Consider the following 24,492-nt stretch of genomic DNA (forward strand, 5'->3'; position numbering starts at 1 on the left):
TGGTGGTTAAGGAATTAATGATTAAGCTGGACTCTGCAGAAAACCGACTCAGGAGAAAAATCACAGGGGCGTTAAAATGCAGTGTTTGTTTTTGAATAAATCTTTGAACTTTTTTTTTTGTTGCTAGAGCTGGGGAAAAGAAAAGAGCTCTTTGACTGTCTGTCTGTCAAGAATTATTCAATTGGGCTAATTAAGACTGTTAATTCCCGCACTAGCATGGGAGGAATGGGCAGTGTGGGGATGTACATGTTGTGCAACCAATGGTGAGAATGGGGTGGGGTGGGGGTGTTGTGGGATGCTTAGAAATTGGCAAAAAAACCACCAGGAATGTGTTCATCACTGCCCCTCCCCTGCCAGCTTCAATGATGCATCTCGTTTTAATGTGTCATATCTAGCTTTCAAATATTTGTGAAAACCTTTGCATCAGTGCTGCCTTTCAAAGATGCTTTAAGTTAATTTTGGCATTTCTGAAAGAAATGCCAACTTCCTTGGAATGTGGATTGTCCATTGGTTGGAACCAACTCCAATCTGTTTTCTCTGCCCAATTAGCCAAATTCAGCTGGGGCCTTACAATTAGGCTCAGCACAAAGTAAGAGAATGGGAGGAGGTACAGAGAGGAAACAAAGCCATGGTTTCTCCTCCTGATTTGCCCTCTAGCAATTCCTGCAGGAAAATAGGCCTGTGTGGATGTCAGTGAGGAAGAGTTCAGGCTCCACTATAATCTCCTGGGTGTGAATAGTCTACTCATCTGCACAGTCTCTGAATAGCTACGGGCGGAGATTCTGGGAGCTGGTGATGTCCATCACTCACTGTGAGTCAGCACTTTGGCTGAAGAGGATTGAAAAAGAGAAAGGATTTCCTGTAGTCCTATCTCTAGCTAAAAGAAAATAACAGCCTTGCATTTATATGAAACCTTTCATGACCTTACTGGCATCACTGTTTTAATGTAGGAAACACGCCAGCTAATTTGTGAAGAGTATAGGAGAGTATGTTAATAGCAGCACCAGGCATACTGAAAAATGAGGTGTCAACCTGGTGAAGCTACAACATAGGACCACTTGCATGCCAAATAGCATAAGCACCAAGTGATAGACAGATAGACAGAGCTAAGCGATTCCACAACCAATGGATCAGATCTAAGCACTGCAGTCCTGCCACATCCAGTCATGAATGATGGTGGACAATTAAACAACTCACTGGAGGAGGAGGCTCCACAAATGTCCCCAGCCTTAATGACGCAAAAGCCCAGCACATCAGTGCAAAAGATGAAGCTGAAGAATTTGCAACAATCTACAGCCAGAAGTGCCAAGTGGATGATCCATCTCCGCCTCCTCCAGAGGTCTCCAGCATCACAGATGCCAGCTTTCAGCCAATTCGATTCTCTCCACCAAGAAACAGCTGAGGGTACTGAAAACTGCAAAGGCTATGGGTCCTGACAATATTCTGGCAATAGTACTGAAGACTTGTGCTCTGCAACTTGCCACACCCCTAGCCAAACTCTTCCACTACAGCTACAACATTGGCATCTACCCAGTAATGTGGAACATTGCCCAGGAATGTCCTGTACATGAAAAGCAGGACAAATCCAACCTGGCCGATTAGAGCCCCATCAGCCTACTCTCCATCAGTAAAGTGATGGAAGAGATCATCAATGGTGCTATCAAATGGCATTTGCTTAGCAATAACCTGCTCACTGGCGCTCAGTTTGAGTTCTGCAGGATCGCTCAGCTTCTGACCTCATTACAGCTTTTATTCAAACATGGACTAAAGAGCTGAATTCCAGAGGTGAGGTGAGAGTGACTGCCCTTGACATCAAGGCTCCATTGTGTGGCATCAAGGAACCATAGCAAAACTGAAGTCAATGGTAATCAGAGCAAAAACTCTCCTATTGGTCATACCTAGCATAAAGGAAGATGGTTGTGGTTGTTGGAGGTCAATCATCTGAGCTCCAGGCCATCACTGCAGGAGTTCCTCAGAGTAGTGTCCTTGGCCCAACCATCTTCAGCTGCTTCATCAATGACCTTTCTTCCACCATATGATCAGAAATGGGGATGTTTGATGATGATAGCACTATGTTCAGCACAATTCTCGACACTTCAGATACTGAAGCAGTCCATGTTCAAGTGCAGCAAGACCTGGACAATATCCAGGCTTGGGCTGACAAGTGGCAAGTAACATTCACGTCACACAACTGCCAGGTAATAATCCCCAAAAAGAGAGAATGTAACCATCGCCCCTTGACATTCAATGGCATTACCATTGCTGAATCCCCCATTATCAACATCCTGGGGGTTACCATTGACCAGAAACTGAACTGGACTAGCCATATAAATACTGTGGCTGCAAGTGCAGGTCAGAGGCTAGGAGTCCTGTGGCAAGTAACTCACCTTCTGACTACCCAAAGCCTGTCCACCATCTACAAGGCACAAGTCAGGAGGGTCATGGAATACTCTCCACTAGCCTGGATGGGTGCAGTTGCAACAACACTCAAAAAGCTTGACACCATCCAGGACACAGCAGCTTGATTAGCACCCTTCCACAACCATTCACCCCCTCCACCACCGATGCACAGTGGCAGCAGTGTGTACCATCTACAATAGGCACTGCAGAAACTCACCAAGCCTCCTTAGACAGCACCTTCCAAACCCATGACCCCTACCATCTAGAAGGACAAGGACAGCAGATAGATGGGAACACCACCACCTGGAAGTTCCCCTCCAAGTCACTCACCATCCTGACTTGGAAATATATCGCTGTTTCTTCACTGTCGCTGGATCAAAATCCTGGAACTCCCTCCCTAATAGCACTGTGGGCATACCTAGACCACGTGGACTGCAGCAGTTCAAGAAAGCAGCTCATCACCGCTTTCTCAAGGGCAATTAAGGATGGGCAATAAATGCTGGCCTAGCCAGCGATGCCCACATCCCATAAGGGCTAAATATTGGGCGGGGCACCTGGGGAACTCCCCTGCTTTTTTTCGAACAGTGCTGTGCATCTTCTACGCCCAACTAAAAAGGGAGATGGGGCTTTGGTTTAACGACTCATGCAAGACACTGCACCTCCTGACAGCATGGTACTCCCTCAGCATTGCTGTCCAGCATGAGCCAGGATTATGTACTCAAATCCCTGGAGTGGTGTTTGAACCCACAACCTTCTGGTGTCAAACACACAAGGTCTACCCACTGAGCCATAACTGACATGAGGATTGGCAATTTTCCTATTGTACACTGGGCTACTGATGGGTTCAACCAGCTAAAGTTGTGCAGATCAGAACAAAGAAATGTCAAATTTACCACTACTCATCAGCTGAGACTGCCATACCAATTACGATATGATATTGGTTTTTGGGTTGTTAAAATCTAAGTAGGAGGAATCCGAGACATGGGATGAGTCTTTACCACCAGGCTTGGTCAATCAGCCACGTTGGCTTGACTGTTGGCAACATCTACACCAATTTCTGCAGTTGTTCACTGATTAAACTTAGTAAAGGTAATACTGAATATGTTACAATGTGTAATGTTCTCCAACTTTCCTCACTTTAAACTGAAAGAGGAAGGGGAAAATAGACTTTCATTTAATCTTATTTTAAAGTTGCAACTGTTGGGCAATGTTCCTGACTTGCAAAACCACAGACATATGTTTTTATTGAGATTATTGTGGAGGGTGAACGGAAATTCTGATGTTTTTTGTGCTTGTCCTATCTCAACTATTTTAAGCATTAAGATGACATCACCAAATGGCCAACGTTGGGTAGTTTGGCACCAGCATGTTCTGTTCCCACTGGCACTAACCAACTTTGCGCTTGAAACCACAACACAAGAAATAGGAGGAGTAGACCATATGGCCCATCGAGCCTGCTCTGCCATTCATTACAATCCTGGCTAATCTTGGGCTTCAACTCCATTTTCCTGCCCGTTCCCCATATCCCTTGATTCCCTGAGTGGCTAAAGTTCGGTCTGTCCCAGCGTTAAATGTATTCAACAATGGAATATTCATTAATCCTCTTGGGTAGAGAATTCCAGAGATTTCACAACCTTTTGAGTGAAGTAATATCTCCTTATCTCAGTCCTAAATGATCAGCCCCTTATCCTGAGATTCCTGAGGGAGTTAAGATAACAATCCAGTGTTTTAGATTCCCTGACCAGCAGAAACAATCTGTGTCCACCCTGTCAAGCCCCTTCAGAATCTTGTATGTTTCAATGAGATCACCTCTCATTCTGATAACTCCAGAGAAAATGGACCTAATTTGCTCAGCCAAAAAAACCACTTTCTTTTCCTTAGACTACTTGTTTTTGCACTTTTTAATGAAGCGGATCCCTTTCAAATATGAATATTCTATTGGGGGGACACAGCCAGAAGGTACTTGGCTGCCCAGAGTAAAACTGTGCAAAAATGTTCTTGTACAATATTGGAAACGATGCCCTTCTATTAGGGAAGTCAAGACCAAGGGGGGCATAGCTTTAGTTGGAACTCGGCTGTTCAGAATTGCTTTCAGGAAACACTTCATACACACACGCAGGGTAGTGAAAATCCGGAACACACTCCCCCAAAGGTCTGCTGCGGCTGGGGGTCAATTGATAATGTCAAAACTGAAACTGAAGGACCTTTGTGGGTAAGGATATTAAGGGCGTTAAAGGTAATGGAACCAGGTAGATGGGAGTTAAGATACCAATTGAGCATTATCTGATTGAATGATGGAGCAGGCTCAAGGCACTGAATGCCTAATAGATCTACAAATACAGAAAGCTAATGGTGGGTGAGTGATCGATTGTGGACCGCTTAGTGTCTAGGAACCTCTTTGAGGATCAAGGAAGTACAGCATTCTTTAAAGTAAACTATTTGTTTGACAATTAGGAGCAGTTTGGGTGTGTGTCCATGCATGTCTGTGGATCCCTATTTCCAGAATAAAAGAAAGAAATACCATATTTAGAAACTTTTTAAGGTCTCAGGAGTTCTCACAGCGCATATCAGCCAATGAAGTGTTTTAGAAGTGTGACCCGTTGTCACCGTGTGAAACACAATATCTGTGCACAGCAAGTCCACAAACACCAATGTGATAAAGATTAGAGATTTTTAAAAAATGATGTTGATAGAGGGATAAATATTGGCCAAGATCCTAGAGAAAACTCCCCTGCCCTCCAATCTATTGCCGTAGGATTTTCTGTGCCCATTTGGGAGGGCAGATGGGGCCTCTGTTTAATGTTGCCGCTGAGAGGCAGCACTTTCTTGGTATTGCACTGGACTGTCAGCCTTGATTTTATGCTCAAGTCTGCAGAGTGGGTTTGAAACCACCATCATCTGACCGAGAGGCAAGAATGCTACTTGGTGAGCCATGGCTGAAAAAATATTTTCTGAATGTGCAGCATTGTGTTAACATCTAGGCTTATAGAAAAATCTCCAGCAATTACCAAAGTATGTGCCGCCAATTCCTGAAGGCTTTGTTTGGATCCTGAGAAGTGGTCGATTGGGAGACTCTTGCTGCTCTTCATGACTATTGTGAAGGGGGAGATTATCTTTGATTAAAGTTCAATAATTGATTGGTGGGTTTGAGGAAAAAGTGGAAGAGTCTAAAACTGAAACGTTGTATGTGAAATCAAGATATAATGGGTTGAATGTCCTTGCTCTTGGTCGTTTTTCAGGATCTCTTATAATTGGTGCAAATCATTATGTATGGCCGAGGTATTGTTAATTTCTAAACCAGGGTTGTCCTGACATCTCAGATCCTTCTCCCTGAGTGGCAGTATGCCTCACTCATTTGCCAAGTTTCATTGGTTCCACTGCTTGCTTCATTAACGAGGCTAATTCTTGTGGGAATAAAAATGTTGTCGTAGCAACTGAATTTGAAAATTTTTATTTTTCCCAGGCACTACCCAAAATCATCATTCACTGCTGTGGCAGATACCCCAGAAAACCTGCGCCTGAAGAAACAGAGCAAGCTGCAAAGTCAAGTAAGTAACCCGGACAGAAAAGTGAAATGCTTCAGAGGTTGGAAATCTGAAATAAAAATCAGAAAATGGTGGATTTACTCAGCAGGTCAGGGAGCATCTGTGGAGAGAGAAACAGAGTTAATGTTTCAGGTCAATGACATTCTGACGAATACCACCTTGTCTGAAATCACTCTCTCAGCTTGGAATTGCTTGCTCTCCTCCCATCAGTGGACAACCCCTTCCTACTAGGCTGCTGAAGGATGCTGGCTGTGTCAAGCTTTGGGAATAAGGCTTGGCTCATGGCAACTTCAAGCTTTGTAAAGAAATTGCACCTTCACTATTAAAGCGTTTGTTTAAACATTTTCCTCCAATGCCCTCCCGCAGGCTGGGGTTTGATTGCATAAGTACTGGTTGCCCGCTTTGTGTTATTCCTCTGCAGGCCCAGGGAGGCATCTGTCATGAGCAAGATCCTGACCTTGAACAATGGCAGCAAGATATGGAACTGTAAAGTACCCAATAGCCAGTGCTCCAAGGGAGGGAGACAGATAATTGGGAAGGGGGAGACATGGAGGACCAATGGGGATTGGCCAATCCATCTGCACTGCTGCTGAGCTTACTGACAAGTGGTCAATTGTGGCATTTGTATGCATCTTGTGTGACTATCAATAACTACCTGGTTTAGGTGGCAATGGGGATACCTAATGTAATAGCTTTGCACATCAGTGTAGTGATTTATGGCACTGGACTAGCAACTGCAATGTCATGACTTTTAAGATGGCCAAAAAAACAGACTCTATCTGCTTATCAGTTGGCATAGGATCCACAGGATCCATGTCAGGTGCCCAATGGTAGACCATGGGGAGGGAGGAGGTGGTGTGAGGGTGGTGGGGAGTTGGGTGGTTGTGATGAAACCAGAGCTGGCAAGCCTAGGTAGAAGATTTTACTATTTGATGCCTGGCTTACCTCTTAATGAGGCACATTAAATCCCTCACAGTTTGAATATACAATGCTGTCCATCAGGAGGAAATGAGCAGCAAACAGTCCTGTTGACATTACTGGAAAGTTAGAGTGACAGCGAACCTATTTAAATAAATGGAGCTCTACTTACTCTCTTGAAGATGCTTTTATCTTAATGGTAATAAAGAAAGAAATGAACTTGTTTTTTAACAGTACTTTATAGTCATCACTATTGTAATGTAAAAATTGTGTTAATCTGCACACACAAAAGCTCCACAAACAGAAATGTGATAGTGATCAGAACATTTGTTTTTAGCTTTTGGTTGCCAGTGCTTTGGAAATCTTCGCTGCTCTTCACACTTGTGTTGTGAGATCATTTATGTTCACCTGAAAGGGCAGACCAAATAACTTTGTTCAACATCTCATCTGAAAGGCGGCACTTCTGACAGTGCAGCACTCCCTCCGTACTGCACTGGCTACGTCGGCTGGGATTTTTTGGGACTCGAACCTGTGACCTTCTGACCGAGGGGCGAGAGTCCAAATGAGCCCAGGCTGGCACAGTGCAGTTTTGGATTTTCAGACACTGTTTTCTTTCCCTTTGGGTCTGTGTAAGCAATGCAATGGCAGTGTTAGGGCTCTCCTTTTCAACTGGGCATCTTTTGATACCATTCCTGCTGTGATGTTGGGCTTCATGTGCTTTTGTAGAGCAGAAACAGGGCCAATGAATGGGCAACTGCTTGAAAAAAAAGGCAGTTGCACACCAAGGGGCGATCCTGCAGCCAAATCCACGTAGGATTCTTGAGTGTTCAAGTGTCTTCAGAACCAGCCACAGTTAAACAAGGTTACGATTCCAAATCAAATAAATGAGAGCAGATAGCTCCCTATGGAGTGGGACAGCTCTGCTACTGAACAAAAGCCAGACTTATTGATTAAACTTCCAAGAATGTCAATCTTTTGAAAACAAGGTACACTCGTTCCTGGAATGTTGTTTTGTGTTGAAAGTGCTATATAAACACAAGCTGTCCCTGTGAAGAAGACGTGCTCCATGAAAGCGTTAGTTCTCATTGTGCCTTTTTGAAATATATTCAGTCCAAAATTTTCAAGAGTGTTTATACTGTTTTACTGCTTCAAAACAAAAGCAGATGCTGGAAAAACTCAGGTCTAGCAACGTCTCTGTGTGAGAGAAACTGAGTTAACGTTTCAAGGCCGTATGATCCTTTTATCACCCAAAAAGTAACTTTTTTTGCAGTTGAGAAGTTAAGTTGACAAATGGGAAATTTCACACTTCATTGGGTTTGTTAATTCATGAGTAGCGAAGCCCTATAACTGAATCAATAACGGGTGCAGTTGATGTAGTGCCTCCTAGACAGTCTGCTATTGATGTAATTCAGTGAATGTATAAACTTACAATGATAGAATGTAGCAGATTCCAGCCTCTTACTAACAGCACGACTGGACTTGATACTTAATTGCAGCCTAAAACTATCTTGAAATGGGTTGTCCATGTAACAGGTGCCTTAGCGCAGAACTATTCCCCCTTGCTTCCTAAGAATAAAATTTGGTCAAAGGAGAGTTGCCTTTGAGTAAGGCAGTGAGGGGAGAGCATTACAACCCTGGGGAAACAGCTCTAACGGTTTCCCGGACTAGGAAACAATATCAAGTAGGCTACTGAAATTACCGTCTCCTCTCCCGATCTGTCGCTGGGTTCGGGAGCTTTCTTTTCCCTCTTCCTGATTTTTAGGGCAGACAGGAGACCTGTTCCATATACAAAGGATGGTTTGAAGCTGATCTCTTCTGTGTTTGTTGAATGATGTGAGCTCGTTGATTCTGAAGTTGCAGCCTTGGAGAGACGGTTCTGGAGGCTCTGCTGATACAGGCCACCAATGACCTGAGCTGACTTTTGACATGCAGAGTATTTTTTGATACTTACAATTTAAAAAAAAAAAACGTTTTCTCACCTCCTCCCCTGAGGACATTGCAGAACATGCTCAAGAAGTCACTTCTCATGTTAGTATTTGACCATGAGGAGACCCACAATCAAACACAAATCAGGTTGTTTTGCAGTAGGGACTTTATGGATAGCAGAGAAGGGTTCATTGTTTTCTCTTCCCCCATCATCATCATCACCACCTCCCTCTTCAACCAGCCCCAGAAATCTTTGTCCCAGGTGAGGTCAATTACATTATCTTTTTTGTGACCTGGATCAGCTAACTGAGCATAAACCAATTTGAACCAATCGCTTTCCTGATCTTGTTACTTAGTTTATCAACTGGCTAAGGTATTAGGGAACCACTACGTTACCATTGGTTTATGGCGCTTTCTCCCTGTCTCTCTGGCGCAGCTCCAGTTTTAATGTGGGTTCAGCTACCTGGAGAGAATCTGGATGTGCTTTAGGGGCCATGTGTCACAAGATACATAAAGAGCCACCTCCAGTGATGATTGCTGGCATTTAGTTTCATAGCGAGTCAGCTGATTCTTCAACATTGGCCAACAATAGCCTTTCCAACTGGCTGTCGGATCTCCCAATGCTCTCCCTGCTAGTACTAACCTAGCCATGTTCCACCTTTGACATTTTAAAGTCCACTGAAGAGGAGAGGCAGGCAAAACATCAGACTCATCTTCAGGCCATTCGACCCAACTAGTTTATGCTGGTGTTTATGCACCACATGAGCCTCTCCCAAACTCCTCTTCATCTAGCCCCATTAGTATAACCTTCTGTTCCTTTCTCTCTTATCTATCTACTACTTAAACACATCCATACTATTTGCCTCAACTACACCCTTTGGAAACAAGTTCCACGTTCTCACCACTCTCTGAATAAAGAAATTTCTCCTGAATTACTTATTGAAATTATTAGCGACTAAGTTATGTTGATGGCCCCTAGTTTCTGTTTCTCCCACATAAGGAAACATCCTCTCTTCACCTACCCTTTTAACGCCTTTCATAACCTTAAAGCTCTCTATTAGGCTACTCTTCAACCTTCTCTTTCTAAAGAAAAAAGCCACAGCTAGCTCAGCCTTCCTGATTGCATGTGTCCCCTCAGTTCTGGAATAATCCTTGTGAATCTTTTCTCATGTGCTTTCTCTCTATCCTTTTTTGTAACATGGAAACCAGAACATGCACAGTACTTTGAGTATGATTGAAATTTTAGCTTATGGAGATTATAGTGTGTTTGTCGGTGAGGGTAGTGTTGGGGGAAGGTGGGGGGTGATGATGAGAAAGAGAAAGATGCATTGCGGCAAGATGAGGGCTGTTTATCAGATTGGCTGGTTTCCTCCCGCCGAGGCATTCAAGAGAGGTGTGACTTAAGATTGCTGCATTGCTCAGAACATTTATATAAATATAAAAAGCCATGGTTTATTTTTAAACTTGTGTGTCGTCTTAAAAATATTGTGATGTTTGGTTAGAAACTTCTGCTCCAGATAAGGTGTGTCAACTTCCTTGTGACATTTATTCAGTCCTCTGAGTAGTTTCTAGTACTCTTTTTTTTGTCTTGGGTGGGAGTGAGGATGAGCTCTGTTGCTTTCATGCATCATGATGGTATCTGCATCTCCCAGGAAATATCTCTGACCCTTTTGTAGTCAAGTCATGGGCACAAATATTAGAGGGTTATCAAAGATTTCTGAATGACCTTGTCAGCTATTAATACACTGTGGTTTGGAAAGCCACAGTCTGGTTAATTAGTGCCTGATCTGCAAAGAGGTCATTTCGTCTGAGGGATGGGATGGGAAAAACAGAGTCGGTCTGATCTGTGGCCAGTAGTCCTTGTTGGTCATTTGGGGGCTGGTGGCGGTGGTTGTGGGGATTGGTTGCAGGGAGAAGAGAAGGGAGAGTGTGCTTATATACATGTTTGCTCTTGGTGGTTATGGTTACCAATCCTCCAAGCTTGTCCAGGAACTGAGGAAGTCTTCAGGAATTAAATATTAATCTCTTGGAAACTATTGTGAGCAACCCAGGGAGGAGAAAATATCAAAATGGGATTTTTTTTTGACATATTCTTTGAAAGCTCTTCATTTATTAATTATGAAATTATTAGTATAGGGAAAAGACTTTGACTTATGGAGGCAGTTGCAGGAGGGAGGTCATATCATGAAACCCCCAGGATTATGCCCAATTAGAGTTAGCGACTCTACCGCTTGATCACAGGGTGAGGCTTGCCTCTTGCTTTCTCCTTGGTTCAGACGCTCTCTGACACTTGTTTTCCCCAGCGAAGTATGGGTAGGCGAAAGGTGTGTGTTACACCAAACTGGCATGAGCCCCAGTCTTCAGGAAAGGAGAGTGTAAGGGGGTATGATTGGTCAGACATGGTGGTTTAACATGCATTATTTTGCAAAACTCTTCATGGCTGGTTTCTCCAATCCATAAAATCTTAAGACTCTTAAATCAGGTTTGAAGTTGCACATGATTTTTTTGTATTACAAAACTAGTCATTTAATTTTTAATTTTCTTTGATTGTGTTTTGAAAAGATAAAACAAATCATTTGTTGCCCCGGTTTTACATTTAAAAATAAAATGACAGCCAAAATGCAAGGTGTGCAGTCAAAAATTGGATGGGTAACAACCTTATAGCTAGGATCGAAAACTCAACAGTGAATGTCAGTCCAGTAACAGTTGAATCATAGGAACAGGAATAACTTATACCACCTCTCGAGCCTGTTTAGCCATTTAAGGATTTAAGGATATAAATGCATGAGAAGAAATTCAGAGAGTGTTCCTGTGACTGATACCTGGGATGGGGGTGGTGCTATCTAACAAGGGAAGATTGGGCAGGCTGGGCCTGTACCCATTGGAGTTTAGAAGATTGAGAGGTGATCTTATTGAAACATATAAGATCCTAAGGAGACTTGACAGGATGAATGCCGAAAGGATGCTTCCCCATGTGGAAGAGGCTAGCACTAATGGGCAAAGTTTAAGAATAAGGGGTCTTCCATTCAAGGTGGAGATGAGAAGAATTTTTTTCTGAGGGACATGAATCTTGGGTACTCTCTTTCCCAGAAAGCTGTGGAAGCAGGGTCACTGAATACTTTTAAGGCAGAAGTAAATAGATACAAAAACACCTGGAAAAACTCAGCAGGTCTGACAGCGTCTGCAGAGAGGAATATACTTAACGTTTCGAGTCCGTACGACTCTTCACCAGAACTAAATAGATTCTTGACTAATGAGGGAGTCAAAGGCTATCAGGGTAGGTGGAATATGGAATTTTGGCCACAATCAGATCAGCAATGATTTTTTTGAACAGCAGAGCAGGCTCGAGGGCCCAAATGGCCTGCTCCTGCTCTTAATTTGTATGTTAATTAGATCATGGCTGATCTGTAACTCACTCCATTTACTGCTGGATTCTTAAACAATTAGCAGACCTGTGGGTTAGAAAAGAGCAGCATATTCTCCTGCTCAAAAATTAATCATTTAATACAATCTTATCAAAAATCTAATGAGCAGTTACCACGTTTGATGGGCTTTGCTTTCGTTTCTGCTTTTTCACTTAGGATAAATGCAGTCAGAATACAATGTCCAAAACCATTCGAAACAGATTAACTGGTCATTTATTTCATTGTTTGTGGACTCAAGTGCAAATTGATCGCTCCATTCGCCTACAAAATAGACTACACTACAAAAGTAATTCATTAGCTGTGAAGTGCTTCAGGATGTCCTGAGGACTTGTGGGTTACTATAACAACAGCTTGCATATAGCATCATTAAACACAATGAAACAGTTGCTTGGTAGTACAGAACTTGAATATTGCTGAAAAGAGAGATCAAAGTTTTTTTGTCTTGCACTCATCAGGACAAATGCAAGAATGCCATATTTCAAAATTTTTAAAAAATCATTTACAAGATGTGGCGTCGCTGGCTAGGCCAGCATTTATTATTCATCCGTAATTTCCTTTTGAGAAGGTGGTGGTGAGCTGCCTTCTTGAACCGCTGTAGCCCCTATGGGGTAGGTACACCCACTGTACTGTTAGGGAGGGAGTTCCAGGATTTTGACAGTGAAGGAACAACGATATATTTCTAAGTCAGGATGATGAGTGACTTGGAGGGGAACTTCCAGCTGGTGGTGTTCCTATGTCTCTGTTGTCCTTGTCCTTGGTAGCAGTTGGGGGTTTGGAAGGTACTGCCAAGGCACTCCATAGAGGTGTAATGACGAAACTGACACTGAGCCATAAAAGGTAACATTAGGATAGGTGAACAAAAGAGAAAATATTAAGATGTATCTTAAAGAAGGAGAGACTTGGAGAGGTTTGGAGAAGGAATACCAAATTTAGGACAGCTGAAGGCTCATCTGCCAATGGTGGAAATGGGCGATATATAAGCAGCTAGAATTGGAGAAATTGAGTACCTGGAGAGTGGTAGGCTTAGTGAGTGTTTCAGGTGGAGGAAGGGACAATGCTATGGAGGGTTTTGAATATGAGGATGAAAATTTTAAAATTGTGATGTTGTTGGTCTGGGAGCCATTGTAGGTCAGCAAGCCAGATCTAATGGGTGATTAGGTCTTGGCGTGAGTTGGGATATGGGCAGCAGTTTTGGATAAGACCATAAGAAGTAGGAGCAGAAGTAGGCCATTCAGCTCATCGAGTCTGCTCTGCCATTCAATTAGATCATGGCTGATCTGATAATCCTCAACTCCACTTTCCTGCCTTTTCCCCATAACCCTTGATTCCCTTACTGAATAAAAATCTGTCTATCTCAACCTTGAATATACTTAATGATCCAGCCTCTACAGCCCTGTGCAGTAAAGAATTCCACAGATTCACCACCCTCTGAGAGAAGAAATTCCTCCTCATCTCTGTCTTAAACGGGCAACCCCTTACTATGAGATTATGCCCTCTGGTCCTACACTCTCCCAGAAGGGGAAGAAGCCTCTCAGCATCCACTCTGTAAAGCCCCCTAAGAATCTTGTTTCAATAAAGTCACCTCTTGTTCTTCTAAACTCCAATGAGTGCAGGCCCAACCTACTCAACCTCTCTTCATAAGAAAATCCCTCCATACTTGGGATCAACCCAGTGAACCTTCTCCGGACTGCTTCCAATGCCAGTATATCTTAGATAAGGGGACCAAAACTGTTCACAGTATTCTAGGTGTGGTCTAACTAGTTCCTTGTATAGTTTTAGCATGACTTCCCTATTTTTATACTTCATTGCCTTTGAGATAAAGGCCAACATTCCATTTGCCTTCCCTGTTACCTGCTGAACTTATATGTTAGCTTTTTATGATTCATGCACGAGGACTCCCAAATCCCTCTGTGCTGCAGCTTTCTGCAGTCTTTCTCCATGCAAACAATATTCACCTCCTCTATTCTTCCTGCCAAAGTGCATAACCTCACATTATCCCACATTATATTCCATTTGCTGAGTTTTTGCCCATTCACTTGAACTGTCCATATCCCTCTGTAGACTCTTTGTGTCATCCTCATCACTTGCCTTCCCACCTATTTTTGTGCCATCTGCAAACTTAGCAATTGTACATTCACTTCCCTCATCCAAGTCATTAACATATATTATAAATAACTGAGGGCCCAGCACTGATCCCTGTGGCCTTCCTCTTGTTACAGGTTGCCATCCTGAAAATGCCCCCCTTATCCCAACTCTCTGTCTTCTATTTGTTAGCCAATCCTCTATCCATGCTAATATATTACCCCCAACGCCATGGGCTCTTATCTTTTTAAGTAGCCTTCTGTGTAGTACCTTATTGAACGTCTTTTGGAAATCCAAATATATGACATCTACTGGTTCCCCTTTATCTATCCTGCCTGTTACCTCCTCAAAGAATGCTAATAAATTTGAGCTCAAGTTTACAGAGAATGAAAGATGGGAAACTGACCAGTAGAGCATAATGGAATCTGGAGGTAACAAAAGAATGGCTGAGGATTTCAGCAACAGATGAACTGAGGCTGGGGTGGAAATGGGTGATATTACAGAGGTAAAAGTAGAGGGGTCTTTGTGATGGTGAGGGTACATACAAAGTATGAACTTATTCTTTTATCTTTCAAATATTTAGTTTGACTGCAGATGGCTGTTTTGTGCAACATTGGCAGCTCTGGATACACAGGTGATCCAATCTATGTTAAACTGACTGCATTGGACTGGCAGCCTCCCATCAAAACATCCACCAACTCTACCTGTCCCACCAAGAGCACTTGCTGAATTATTTTTGTCCAATTTGATGCAAAAATGCATAAGCATGGAGCCAGCATACTGCTTTGTTGCACGAGGTCTGATGTGAAATAGGATCAGAGAAGGGGAGGCTTTCCTTGCACACCCTGAAGGACCTCATTTCCCACCCCCCTCCTCAACCCCATCCCCACCCATTCACTTCCAGTAGGCCTGCAAGACAAAGCTAGTACAAGGGAAATCATTTTGCCTTGCTCTTTCGAGACACTGGCCACACACTTCTGCGTGCCTGACTGTGTGAGGAATCTCAATAACTTGGGGACATTAAATCCTTTTACTTTTAGATTTTAAAAAAGTAGTACAACAGGAGAGGTGGCCCATGATTTATGATCAGGCACATTTTCTGCTTTATTCACGTTTATTTAATGTGGACTTATTTTTAATCGAAGCAATTATATATGGAAATTCTGTACAGCTTTTGTTTTGCTTAAGCTGGTGAATGCTGCTTTTAGCACTTGGAATCAAATATTGTTGGAGTAGATTGCTCAGCCTTGTTTACATGTGCAGAAAATAGTTGGGTGGGGAGGCAGAGAGGAGGTCAATCTCAGAGACCTTGGACTATAATTATTTTCAGGTTGCAACGATTAAGAGGATTTGGTTGTTGTCTCCTCCTTTTTCCCCAGCAATCTGCAGTCCTGAGTTTAGAGTTGATCAGCGATTCCCTTCATAACTGTAGCTACTTGAAGTATTTCACTTGCCTGCATTCTCCAGTAATACTCAAGAAGCTTGACACCATCCAGAACAAATCAACCAGCTTGATTAGCACCCTAGCCACCATTGTAAACATTTACTCCCTCCACCACTGATGCTCAGTAGCAGCAGTGCGTACCATCTACAAGATGCACCGCAGAACTCATCAAGGCTCCTTCGACAGCACCTTCCAAACCCACGACCACTACCATCTAGAATGATGAGGGCAATAGATACTCTCAGGTGGGAACACCACCACCTGCAAGTTCCACTCCAAGCCCCACACCACCCCTGACTTGGTCACTGGATCAAAATCCTGGGACTCGCTTGCTAACTGCACTGTGAGGGTACCTACATCACATGAACTGCAGTGGTTCAAGAAGGGAGCTCACCAACACCTTCTTGAAGGCAATTAGAGATGGCAATAAATGCTGGCCTAGCCAGTGATGCCTACACCCCCTGAAAGAATAAAAAAAAAACTTTATTCCTGCTCCAGAGATGTTTAATAGTTTGTTCATGTGCTTTCTTGGACTGCTCGCAATGTGAAATTACTTTAATGCATCATGGAAGTAGCCATTGTCGGGATCTCTCTCTACTTAATTTGATTTGAGAGAAATGACACTGTGCATTGTAGCTTTATAGACAAGTAGAGACTTGGCCCTGAAGGAACGCAGTGTCTGTGGTTCGAGACTTCCTATAGCAAGCAGCCACCTCAAGGACCTGGAATGGGCACAGGCAATAAAACCATTTGCTATTTTCCTTTGTTTTATTATTTAGTTTTCTATTAATGTGCCTTTTCTTGATGACACTAGGACAGTTCCTCCTTTTGAAAGCTATATCTGATGTGAAATTTTCTTATAATCTGATCCAATTGAGATATAATCGTGAATTCTGGAGCGCGTTTTCCTTGACCACTTGGCAATTCACCAGCCGCTGGTTGACCAGTTCCATTTACTCTGCCCTTGCATGGCGCCTTTCACATCCTCAGGCTTGTTTAATGTTGGATGTATGGTTATTATGTAGACAAGCGCCACTTCAACCAATGCAAAGCAAGATCCCACACAAGCAGCAATAAAATGAATGACCCCTTTGACCTGTTTTTGGTGATCGGTTGAGGGATGACCATTGGCCAGGGATTTTGGCCAGCAGGATTTTCCAGTAGCCCCAAAGATCCTGATAAACCATGAGTGCCCCAAAAACGTGATGGGTGAATGCCCCTGGCAGCACAGAGTAGGACAGTGACTTGTCCCCTGTCCTGAGTGTAGAGGTTGCCAGAACTGAATGTGATAGTAAAGCCCGTTCTTTTGACATTGTGACGATCGCACATGGACAAAGCATTATTCATCTAGGAGGGGGAATGTGCAAGAGGTTAGGGAAAAACTAAAGTGGATGTAATGGAAACACGTCACCTGATGGACTGCAAAGCAAGCAGAAGAATGATCTCCCTCTGTGGAAAATACCCAGGCCAGTAAGATAAGCAGGCACTGATCTCTATTTATAAAATATCAGCCTGCGGGGGAGATCACTATGGTAACCATAATAATTCCACTCCATTGTATGCTGCAAGAAGCCAAATATAGTCGTGTTGTAAAATGTCTGGGTGTCACAGAGAGAGTGGTAAAAGGATGCTGTGCACACATCAGGAGATTTGCTTTGCTGCTGAGTGAATGGGCAGTGGTGTGTTCCAAAATGCTAGACTGGGCAAAAAATAGGACCTGCCTCCCCCTCACCTCCCCCCCGCCCCCCCACCACACACACACACACACACACACACACACACACACACACACACACACACACACACACACACACACACACACACGCACACACAACCCCTCCCCCCATTTCACTCAGGAATATGAACAGTTTGGATAATTTAGCAAATTTTGAGGAGGTGGGGATGGAAGATGTGATTCAGTGGATTGATAAATAGCTCAAAGTGCAACAGAATCAGACACACAGCCGGAACGGTGCACAAGTTAGCGGATTGGGGTGGGTGGAGGTGGCTGCAAGTGGCCCTCAACAGGAATGAGGAGAAAATAAAATAGCCAGTGTTATCAATTCCAAGTGCTATGCTCTGCTAGAATATGTGCATGTGGCATTTGAGTGGGGACACAAGTGGTCTCCATCTTTGATGCCCTGTCACGGTCAATTATTCACCTGACCCTCAAATTATCTTGGCACAAAGAAAGGGGTACTTGGCTCAGGCACCAGAAGAGGGGTGGGGGAGCGAGAGGGGAAGGATTAACAGCATGTCAAAGTGGAATATATGTCAACAGCTCAAAACTATCGGACAACAACTTGCATGTGTTCTTATTGTAAAATGTCCAAAGGTGCTCCACAGGAGCATTATCAAACAAAAAATTGACCCCAAATCCCATAAGGAGATTTTAGGGCAGATGTCCAAAAACTTGTTCAAAGATGTAGGGCTTACGTGTTCTGAAAGGAAGAAAGCTGGTGGGGCTGGGGGGTAGTGCAGAGAGATTAAGGCAGGGGATTTCAGAGTTTACGACCTAGGCAACTGAAGGTATAACCCATCAATGGTGGAGCGATTAAAATCGGGGATGCCAAGGAGGCCAGAGTTGAAGGCATGCAGAGACCTCGGAGGGTTGTGAGCTAGAGGAGTTTACGGAGATGAAGAGGGGTGAGACCATAAACAGTTTTGAAAACCAGGATTAATTTTTCCATTTGTGGCTATGCAGGGTGCAGTGTGTTTAACAGCAGGAACATATCTTGGGTTGCATTTTTAGTTTTACCTGTGATCTGAAGTCACTGCTTTATGTAACTCGAACAAGATGTTACTGTCTGAAAAGGCAAAGAATTTGGGGCTGGATGGAATGTGGAGCTTAATGCTTCAGGAATTCCATTAGGAATGCAAAGTTACATTTCCCTGTTTCTGGAAATTCCTCAAAATTGATGGGAAGCCGGCCATTGAACTGAAGGATTTGAACCATTCTCTCTAATGGTTGAATGTGTGTTCTTCCCCACCCAGAGAACCTTTTTAAAATATTTGACTTTCATTTCCCCTCATTGTTTAGAAACCACAGCTACACTTGCAATCAGCCACCAGCAGAATGGTTTGTTTCGAACTGCAAACTTCCCAGGTGCTTTACATGGGAGGGAGAAGGACCAAGCAAAAGCAGAATTGGGGAAGATCATCAAAAACATGACTGCAGAGATAGATTTTGAGAATATTTTAAAAAGCTGTAAGGGAAGTAGCAAGGAGAGGTTCAGGGAGGGAAATCCAGGGTGGTAGGATTTTAGTATGTGTGTACATTCCTCTGATTTGCCTTGTACACAGTTTCTATTTGTAGAATGATATAGCACAGAGGGAGATCATTTGGCCCATTATGTCTGTGCTGGCTTTTTGAAATAGTGTTCTAATTATCCTCTAGTCTTTCCACATAGCATAGCAAAATTTCCCCCTCCAAATATTTATCCAATTCTCTTTTGAAAGTTACTACTGAATCTAGCCTTTCAGGCAATGTAGCCCAGATCATCATAACTTGCTGTCCCAGGTTTTCCCCCCTTCTGTTGCCTCTGTTTCTTTGCCATTTGTATTGAATACGAGTGAAAAGATCTTGGAGAGTCAAAGCTTCAGGAGGCTGCAAATCGAGGTTAAATTGTCCACACTTGCACATTTGCCCTTTACGTTGAGCCTTTCACTTTGAGGTTTTCTTTGGACCTGTGGTGTTGCGACCAAATATCTGCTGACTTCTTTGGGTTCACTTGCTCTTTTGAACACGTGATTTTTCTACTTCCAGTTTCTTCACAATTTGATCACAACCACAGAGTGTCCACAAACAAAAGGAAGAAATATCTGCCACCATCGCATTGTAGCTCTGTGAAAGCTTGCTGTGCTCAAGTTAGCTGCATTTCCTACATTGCAACAGTGTCTACACTTTGAACAGTACATAATCAGCTGTAAAGCCCTTTGGGGTGTCTTAAGCCCATGAAAGTCTTTCTTGCTTTTTCTCTGGATCTTGGCAACCTGTCTCCCTCAAGCAGTACCTCTACAAACAGATTAGCTGTTCACTTCTCTCGTTGGCGCTTTTGTACATAATTGCTGCCAAGTTTGCCCGTGTAACCATGGTTACACAAGCTTCAGTACCAATGAAGCATTCAGAGATGTTTGTGAGAAACTTGTTAGGGTGCTATATAAATGCAGACATTTCCAAGTGAAGGGGAAGAACACTATTTCTATCTTTCAGTCCATTTTTTTAAGCTCTGTCCCTCTTGCACTCTAACCAGAGGAGCTCCTTTGCGATAGGGACAAGAACACAGAGGATCTGCTCTAGGTGCTTAGTTTATTGAACCGGACCTAGCATTGAATAGAGCCATATTTTTGTCCATCTATAATGATCGTGGTTTTCCAAACATCTGGCCGTTTATAGTGTGGGCTATAGTGTTAAAGAAATGTGCACATTGTTGGAATGCACAATGGGGAAAGATGCCATGCTGCCCTGTTTATACCCCACATGAGCCTCCTCTCACCCCAACTTCACTTTCCCCATTCAACACAATCTTCAATTCTCATTTTTCCCCTAAATAACTTTTCCTTCAATGCCTCAGAGCATTGTGGGTCCTCTGAACTGTCATTGTGCCTTTATTTCCCAGTTAAGGAAATGCAAAGTGTGTCTGTGTTCAGCATTTGCTGGCTTGATGAAATATCTGCTTTAAAAATAAGTAACTCGGGGCGCTGGGACCCCTGAGATGGGATCTTGTTTTTTTACAAAGATCAGTTTCTTCTGTTTCAGGAACTGTCCTAAATCTGTCGTCTTCTAAAAGTATTCTTTTAGGTTTTTTTCCCTGTGGGGCTATTTTAAAATTGTTTTTCTGCATTCTCTAACTTTCTGCCTGTTATTCTCATTGTGTTTTGTACATTTACATTCGAGGAGGCAGATTCACATTTGTTCCTGCAATCCCATTAGCAACTGTTTGCCAGTAGATGCCTGACACCAGTTTCTTCTTCCCTCTACCCCCCTTATCTCTCTCTCCCTCTTGCCCCCCTTTTTCTCTCTCTCCCCCTTTCTCTCTCTCTCTCTCTCTCTCTCTCTCTCTCTCTCTCTCTCTTTCTCTCTCTCTCCCTCTTGCCCCCCCTTTATCTCTCTCTCTCTCTTTCTCTTTTCTCCCCCCACCATCTTTTTCTCTCTTGCATTCTAGCTTTACTGTGCTTGTACATACATGAGTCTGACCAATATGGCTTTTTAGACCGACTTCATACCTAGTCTATAATGCTGAGTCTTCGCTGTCACCATAGCTTGGAAAGGATTAAACCACTTGAGGCTCTTTTTCTTAGAAACGAGAAGGCCGAGGGTTAACCTAATTGAGATCGTTTAAGATGTTGAAGGGATTTGATTGGGTAGACATGGTGAAGATGTTTCCGCTTGTGAAGGAGACCTAGAGGCCATAAATATAAAACGGTGATTAGTAAATCCCAATGAGGAATTGAAGATTGAAAATGGTTAGAATGTGAAAATTGCTGCAATAGCACAGGAACATGCCATTCAGCACATTGGACTATGCTGGCATTTATGCTCCATACAAGCCTTCTCACAACCCTCTTCACCTCGCCCTATCAACATAGCCTTCTATTCCTTTCCCCATCTGGCTTCCCTTTAACTGTATCTGCTATTCACCTCAACCAGTACATGTAGGAGTGAGTTCCATACTCTCACCACGCTGGGTAAAGATTGGTTTATCATCAATAGTGAATTGGATGCAAATATCTCAAAGCCAGAAGAGTGGAGGGTAATTGTTGGGGTGGAAGGTCGGAGGAGATTGCAGAGGCAGAGTGGAGGAAGGCCAATGAGAGGCTTGATATGTTCTTTTGATGCAGCTACATGCAACATATGGAGGTATTCACACTCATGCTGTCATTTGTGAGGAGCACATTATTTTCAGTGGTGTCTTGGGATTCTGCCTCATGCTAGTCTGTCCCATTGGCTTTAGCCTCATGACTTTGGTATCACCGACAGCCATTACGATGAAATAATATCAATCTGCAGTGTCTGAGAGTCACCAACAGAAAATTTTTGTTGGTCCCACCAAAGGCATCACCATTGTTACAGCAATCCAAACCCCTCGGTCAGGGTAGAGTATGGGACTATATCAAGTTAATGGCTGTTTTGTTTTCCAAACGGCCGCTGAAACTGAGGCAGTTAAGACTTGAGTTTGGGAAAGAGAACATGAACAGGCAGTTTTACATTACACTAAAGCAAAATTAAAGACTTGCATTTAAGTATTGCCTTTCAGAACCTTAGGATATCCCAAAGTGCTTTACAGCCAATGAAGTAGTTATGACCTGTGCTCTTTGTTGTAATGTAGGAAAATGAGAGCGCCAATTTACACACAAACTCCCACAATGATATTGACCAGATAATCTGTTTGTGATTTTAGTCGAGGTTATAAGCATTGGCCAGGGTAAGAAGAGCACTTCTTTGAATAGTGCCATGGGGTCTTTTAAATCTATCTGAGAAATCTCACCTGAGAGACAGCACCACTGACAATGCAGTATCTGAGGGAGTGCCGCACTTAGTGTTGGCTGAGGTTTCCTGGAATGGGACTTGAGCCCACAACCATCTGACTCAGAGGCAACAGTGCTACCCACTGAGCTACAGTTGACACCCACACAAGGCGGTGCAGCTACAGAGCACACAGCCTGGGAGCAAGTGGAGGTGGATCTCTTGATAAATTCAAGAAAATGAGACAAGTATTTGAGAGAATATGACTGAGGTGTAGGGGGAATAAATTAGAGTGTTATGGATTAGTCATTTCTATGTTTCCATTGGTTGGAAATATATTCCTTTTTGTACTTTTTGGAAGTCAGCTCTCAAAGTCTAGGCTTTCTGGTCAAGTGGAAGCAGCTGCTGGACCAGTTGCTAGAATGACCCTTTGTGCCCTCCCCATCCCCCCACCCCTGGCAGCTGTCTGTCTTTGCTGTAGTGCCCATACTCTATCTGGAACATGTACTCTTCACTCGAACCGCCACGCCTGAGCTCGCTGGCCTGTATTTCTTCACAGTCCAAGCAAGCCTCGAATTTAAAAACCCCCCACCTTTCTGTTCAAATCTGTCTCTGGCCTCACCCTCCCTGCCTCTGTAACCTCCTACAGCCCTCCCAAACTGCGGTCCTCCAACTCTGGCCTCTTGTGCATCCCTGATGCTAGTAGCTGTGTTTAGTGGTTGAAGCTCTGAGCTCTGGAATTCTGTCCTGAATCTCTCCTTTATAACACTCCTTAAAGCCTATCTCCTTGACCAAGCCTTTAGCCATCTGCCTAAGATCTCTTTATGTGAATCTCTGTTAAATGCTGTAGACAATGCTCCTGTGATGCACCTTGAAAAATTGTACTTTACCAAAGGCACTTAATAAATTCTACCCAGGAATGCAATTTGAGGATATCATGTATGTATCTCACTGGCGGATACATTTTAGGAACTATAATTGTCTGTCCGATGAAATTACTGGTGACCAATTTTAATTTGAAATGGCCTTGTTTCACATTCACACCCCTCTCCCTATGCCACTGGTTCTCAGGGAGACCATGGTGTGAATAGGAGACTGGTGCTACATGGCCTAACCTTCTGTATAAAAGGCCTTAAACTTGCCAGCTGTGGGTTTTTGCATAGCTGTGTTGCCCAGTTTTTTCTGGTGTTGGATGCAACATAAACAGGGTGGGTTCCAAAACAGTTGGTGCCTCTGGCCTCTACTGCAGAACCACATCTTGAAGCAACTTTGCAATATAAAGAGGGCATTAATTCTTGCTCGGTTACTCACTGAGTAGTGAAGTCTGCTTAAATTCCGGTTGCAAAGCAGGGGTCATGACCTATCCCTATCTCCCCTTTTACTGCTGCATTCTGGCCTCCGGCTGTAATCTTGTGTTGAAAGTCTTTATTGGGATTTAACTCTTTAACAACCACAGCTGCCAAGATCACTAACTCAACTGGAAATAACGCAATTACACACGAACATATGAAATAGGAGCAGAAGTAGGCCATTCAGCCCCTTGAGCCAGCTCCGCCATTCACTAAGATCATGGATGATCTGTTTTTGTTTTGAATTTCACCTTCCCGTCTACCCACCGCACCCCCACCCCCCAACCCCCCACTTTCAGTAACCTTTGATTCCCTTGCCTAACAAGAATCTATCTACCTCTGCCTTAAAAATATTCAATGACCCCGCCTCCACCACCTTCTGAGGCAGAGAGTTCCAAAGTCGCACAACCCTCTGAGGGAAAAAGTTTCTCCTCATCTCTGTCCAAAAAGGGCAACCCCTAATTTTAAAACAGTGCCCCCTAGTTCTGGACTCACCCACAAGAGGAAACATCCTTTCCACTTCCACCTTGTCAAGATTGTTCAGGATCTTGTATACTTCAATCAGATCACTCCTCACTCTTCTAAACTCCAGAGGAATCAAGCCCAGTTTGTCTGACTTTTCCTCATAAGACAACCCACTCATTCCAGGTATCAATCTAGTAAACTGCTGAACCACCTCTGACACATTTACATCCTTTCTTAAATAAGGAGAGCAAAACTGCACACGGTTTTCGAGATGCCCTGTATAATTGAAGCATGACATCCTTACTTTTATGTTCAATTCCTCTCATAATAAAGGATAGCAGTCCATTAGCCTACTTAATTACTTGATGTACCTGCATACTAACTTCCTGTGACTCATACACGAGAGCACCTACATCCCTTTGTACCTCGGAATTCTGCAGCCATTCTCTATTTAAATAATACTCTGCTTTTT

At 43.3% G+C, this 24,492-nt stretch overlaps 1 protein-coding gene across 2 annotated transcripts in view; it reads left to right on the forward strand.

The window, feature by feature from the left end:
* The window catches only part of lasp1 (LIM and SH3 protein 1), a 150,003-nt gene that overhangs the window by 66,478 nt on the left and 59,033 nt on the right, over positions 1-24,492 (forward strand). For both annotated transcript variants that reach the window (XM_041173240.1, XM_041173241.1), the window contains exon 3: positions 5,864-5,948. In XM_041173240.1, the coding sequence (XP_041029174.1) occupies positions 5,864-5,948 (85 nt within the window). The remainder of the gene's footprint in view (positions 1-5,863; positions 5,949-24,492) is intronic.

Source organism: Carcharodon carcharias, chromosome 23 (genome assembly GCF_017639515.1).
Source record: "Carcharodon carcharias isolate sCarCar2 chromosome 23, sCarCar2.pri, whole genome shotgun sequence".
Classification (NCBI taxonomy): domain Eukaryota; kingdom Metazoa; phylum Chordata; class Chondrichthyes; order Lamniformes; family Lamnidae; genus Carcharodon; species Carcharodon carcharias.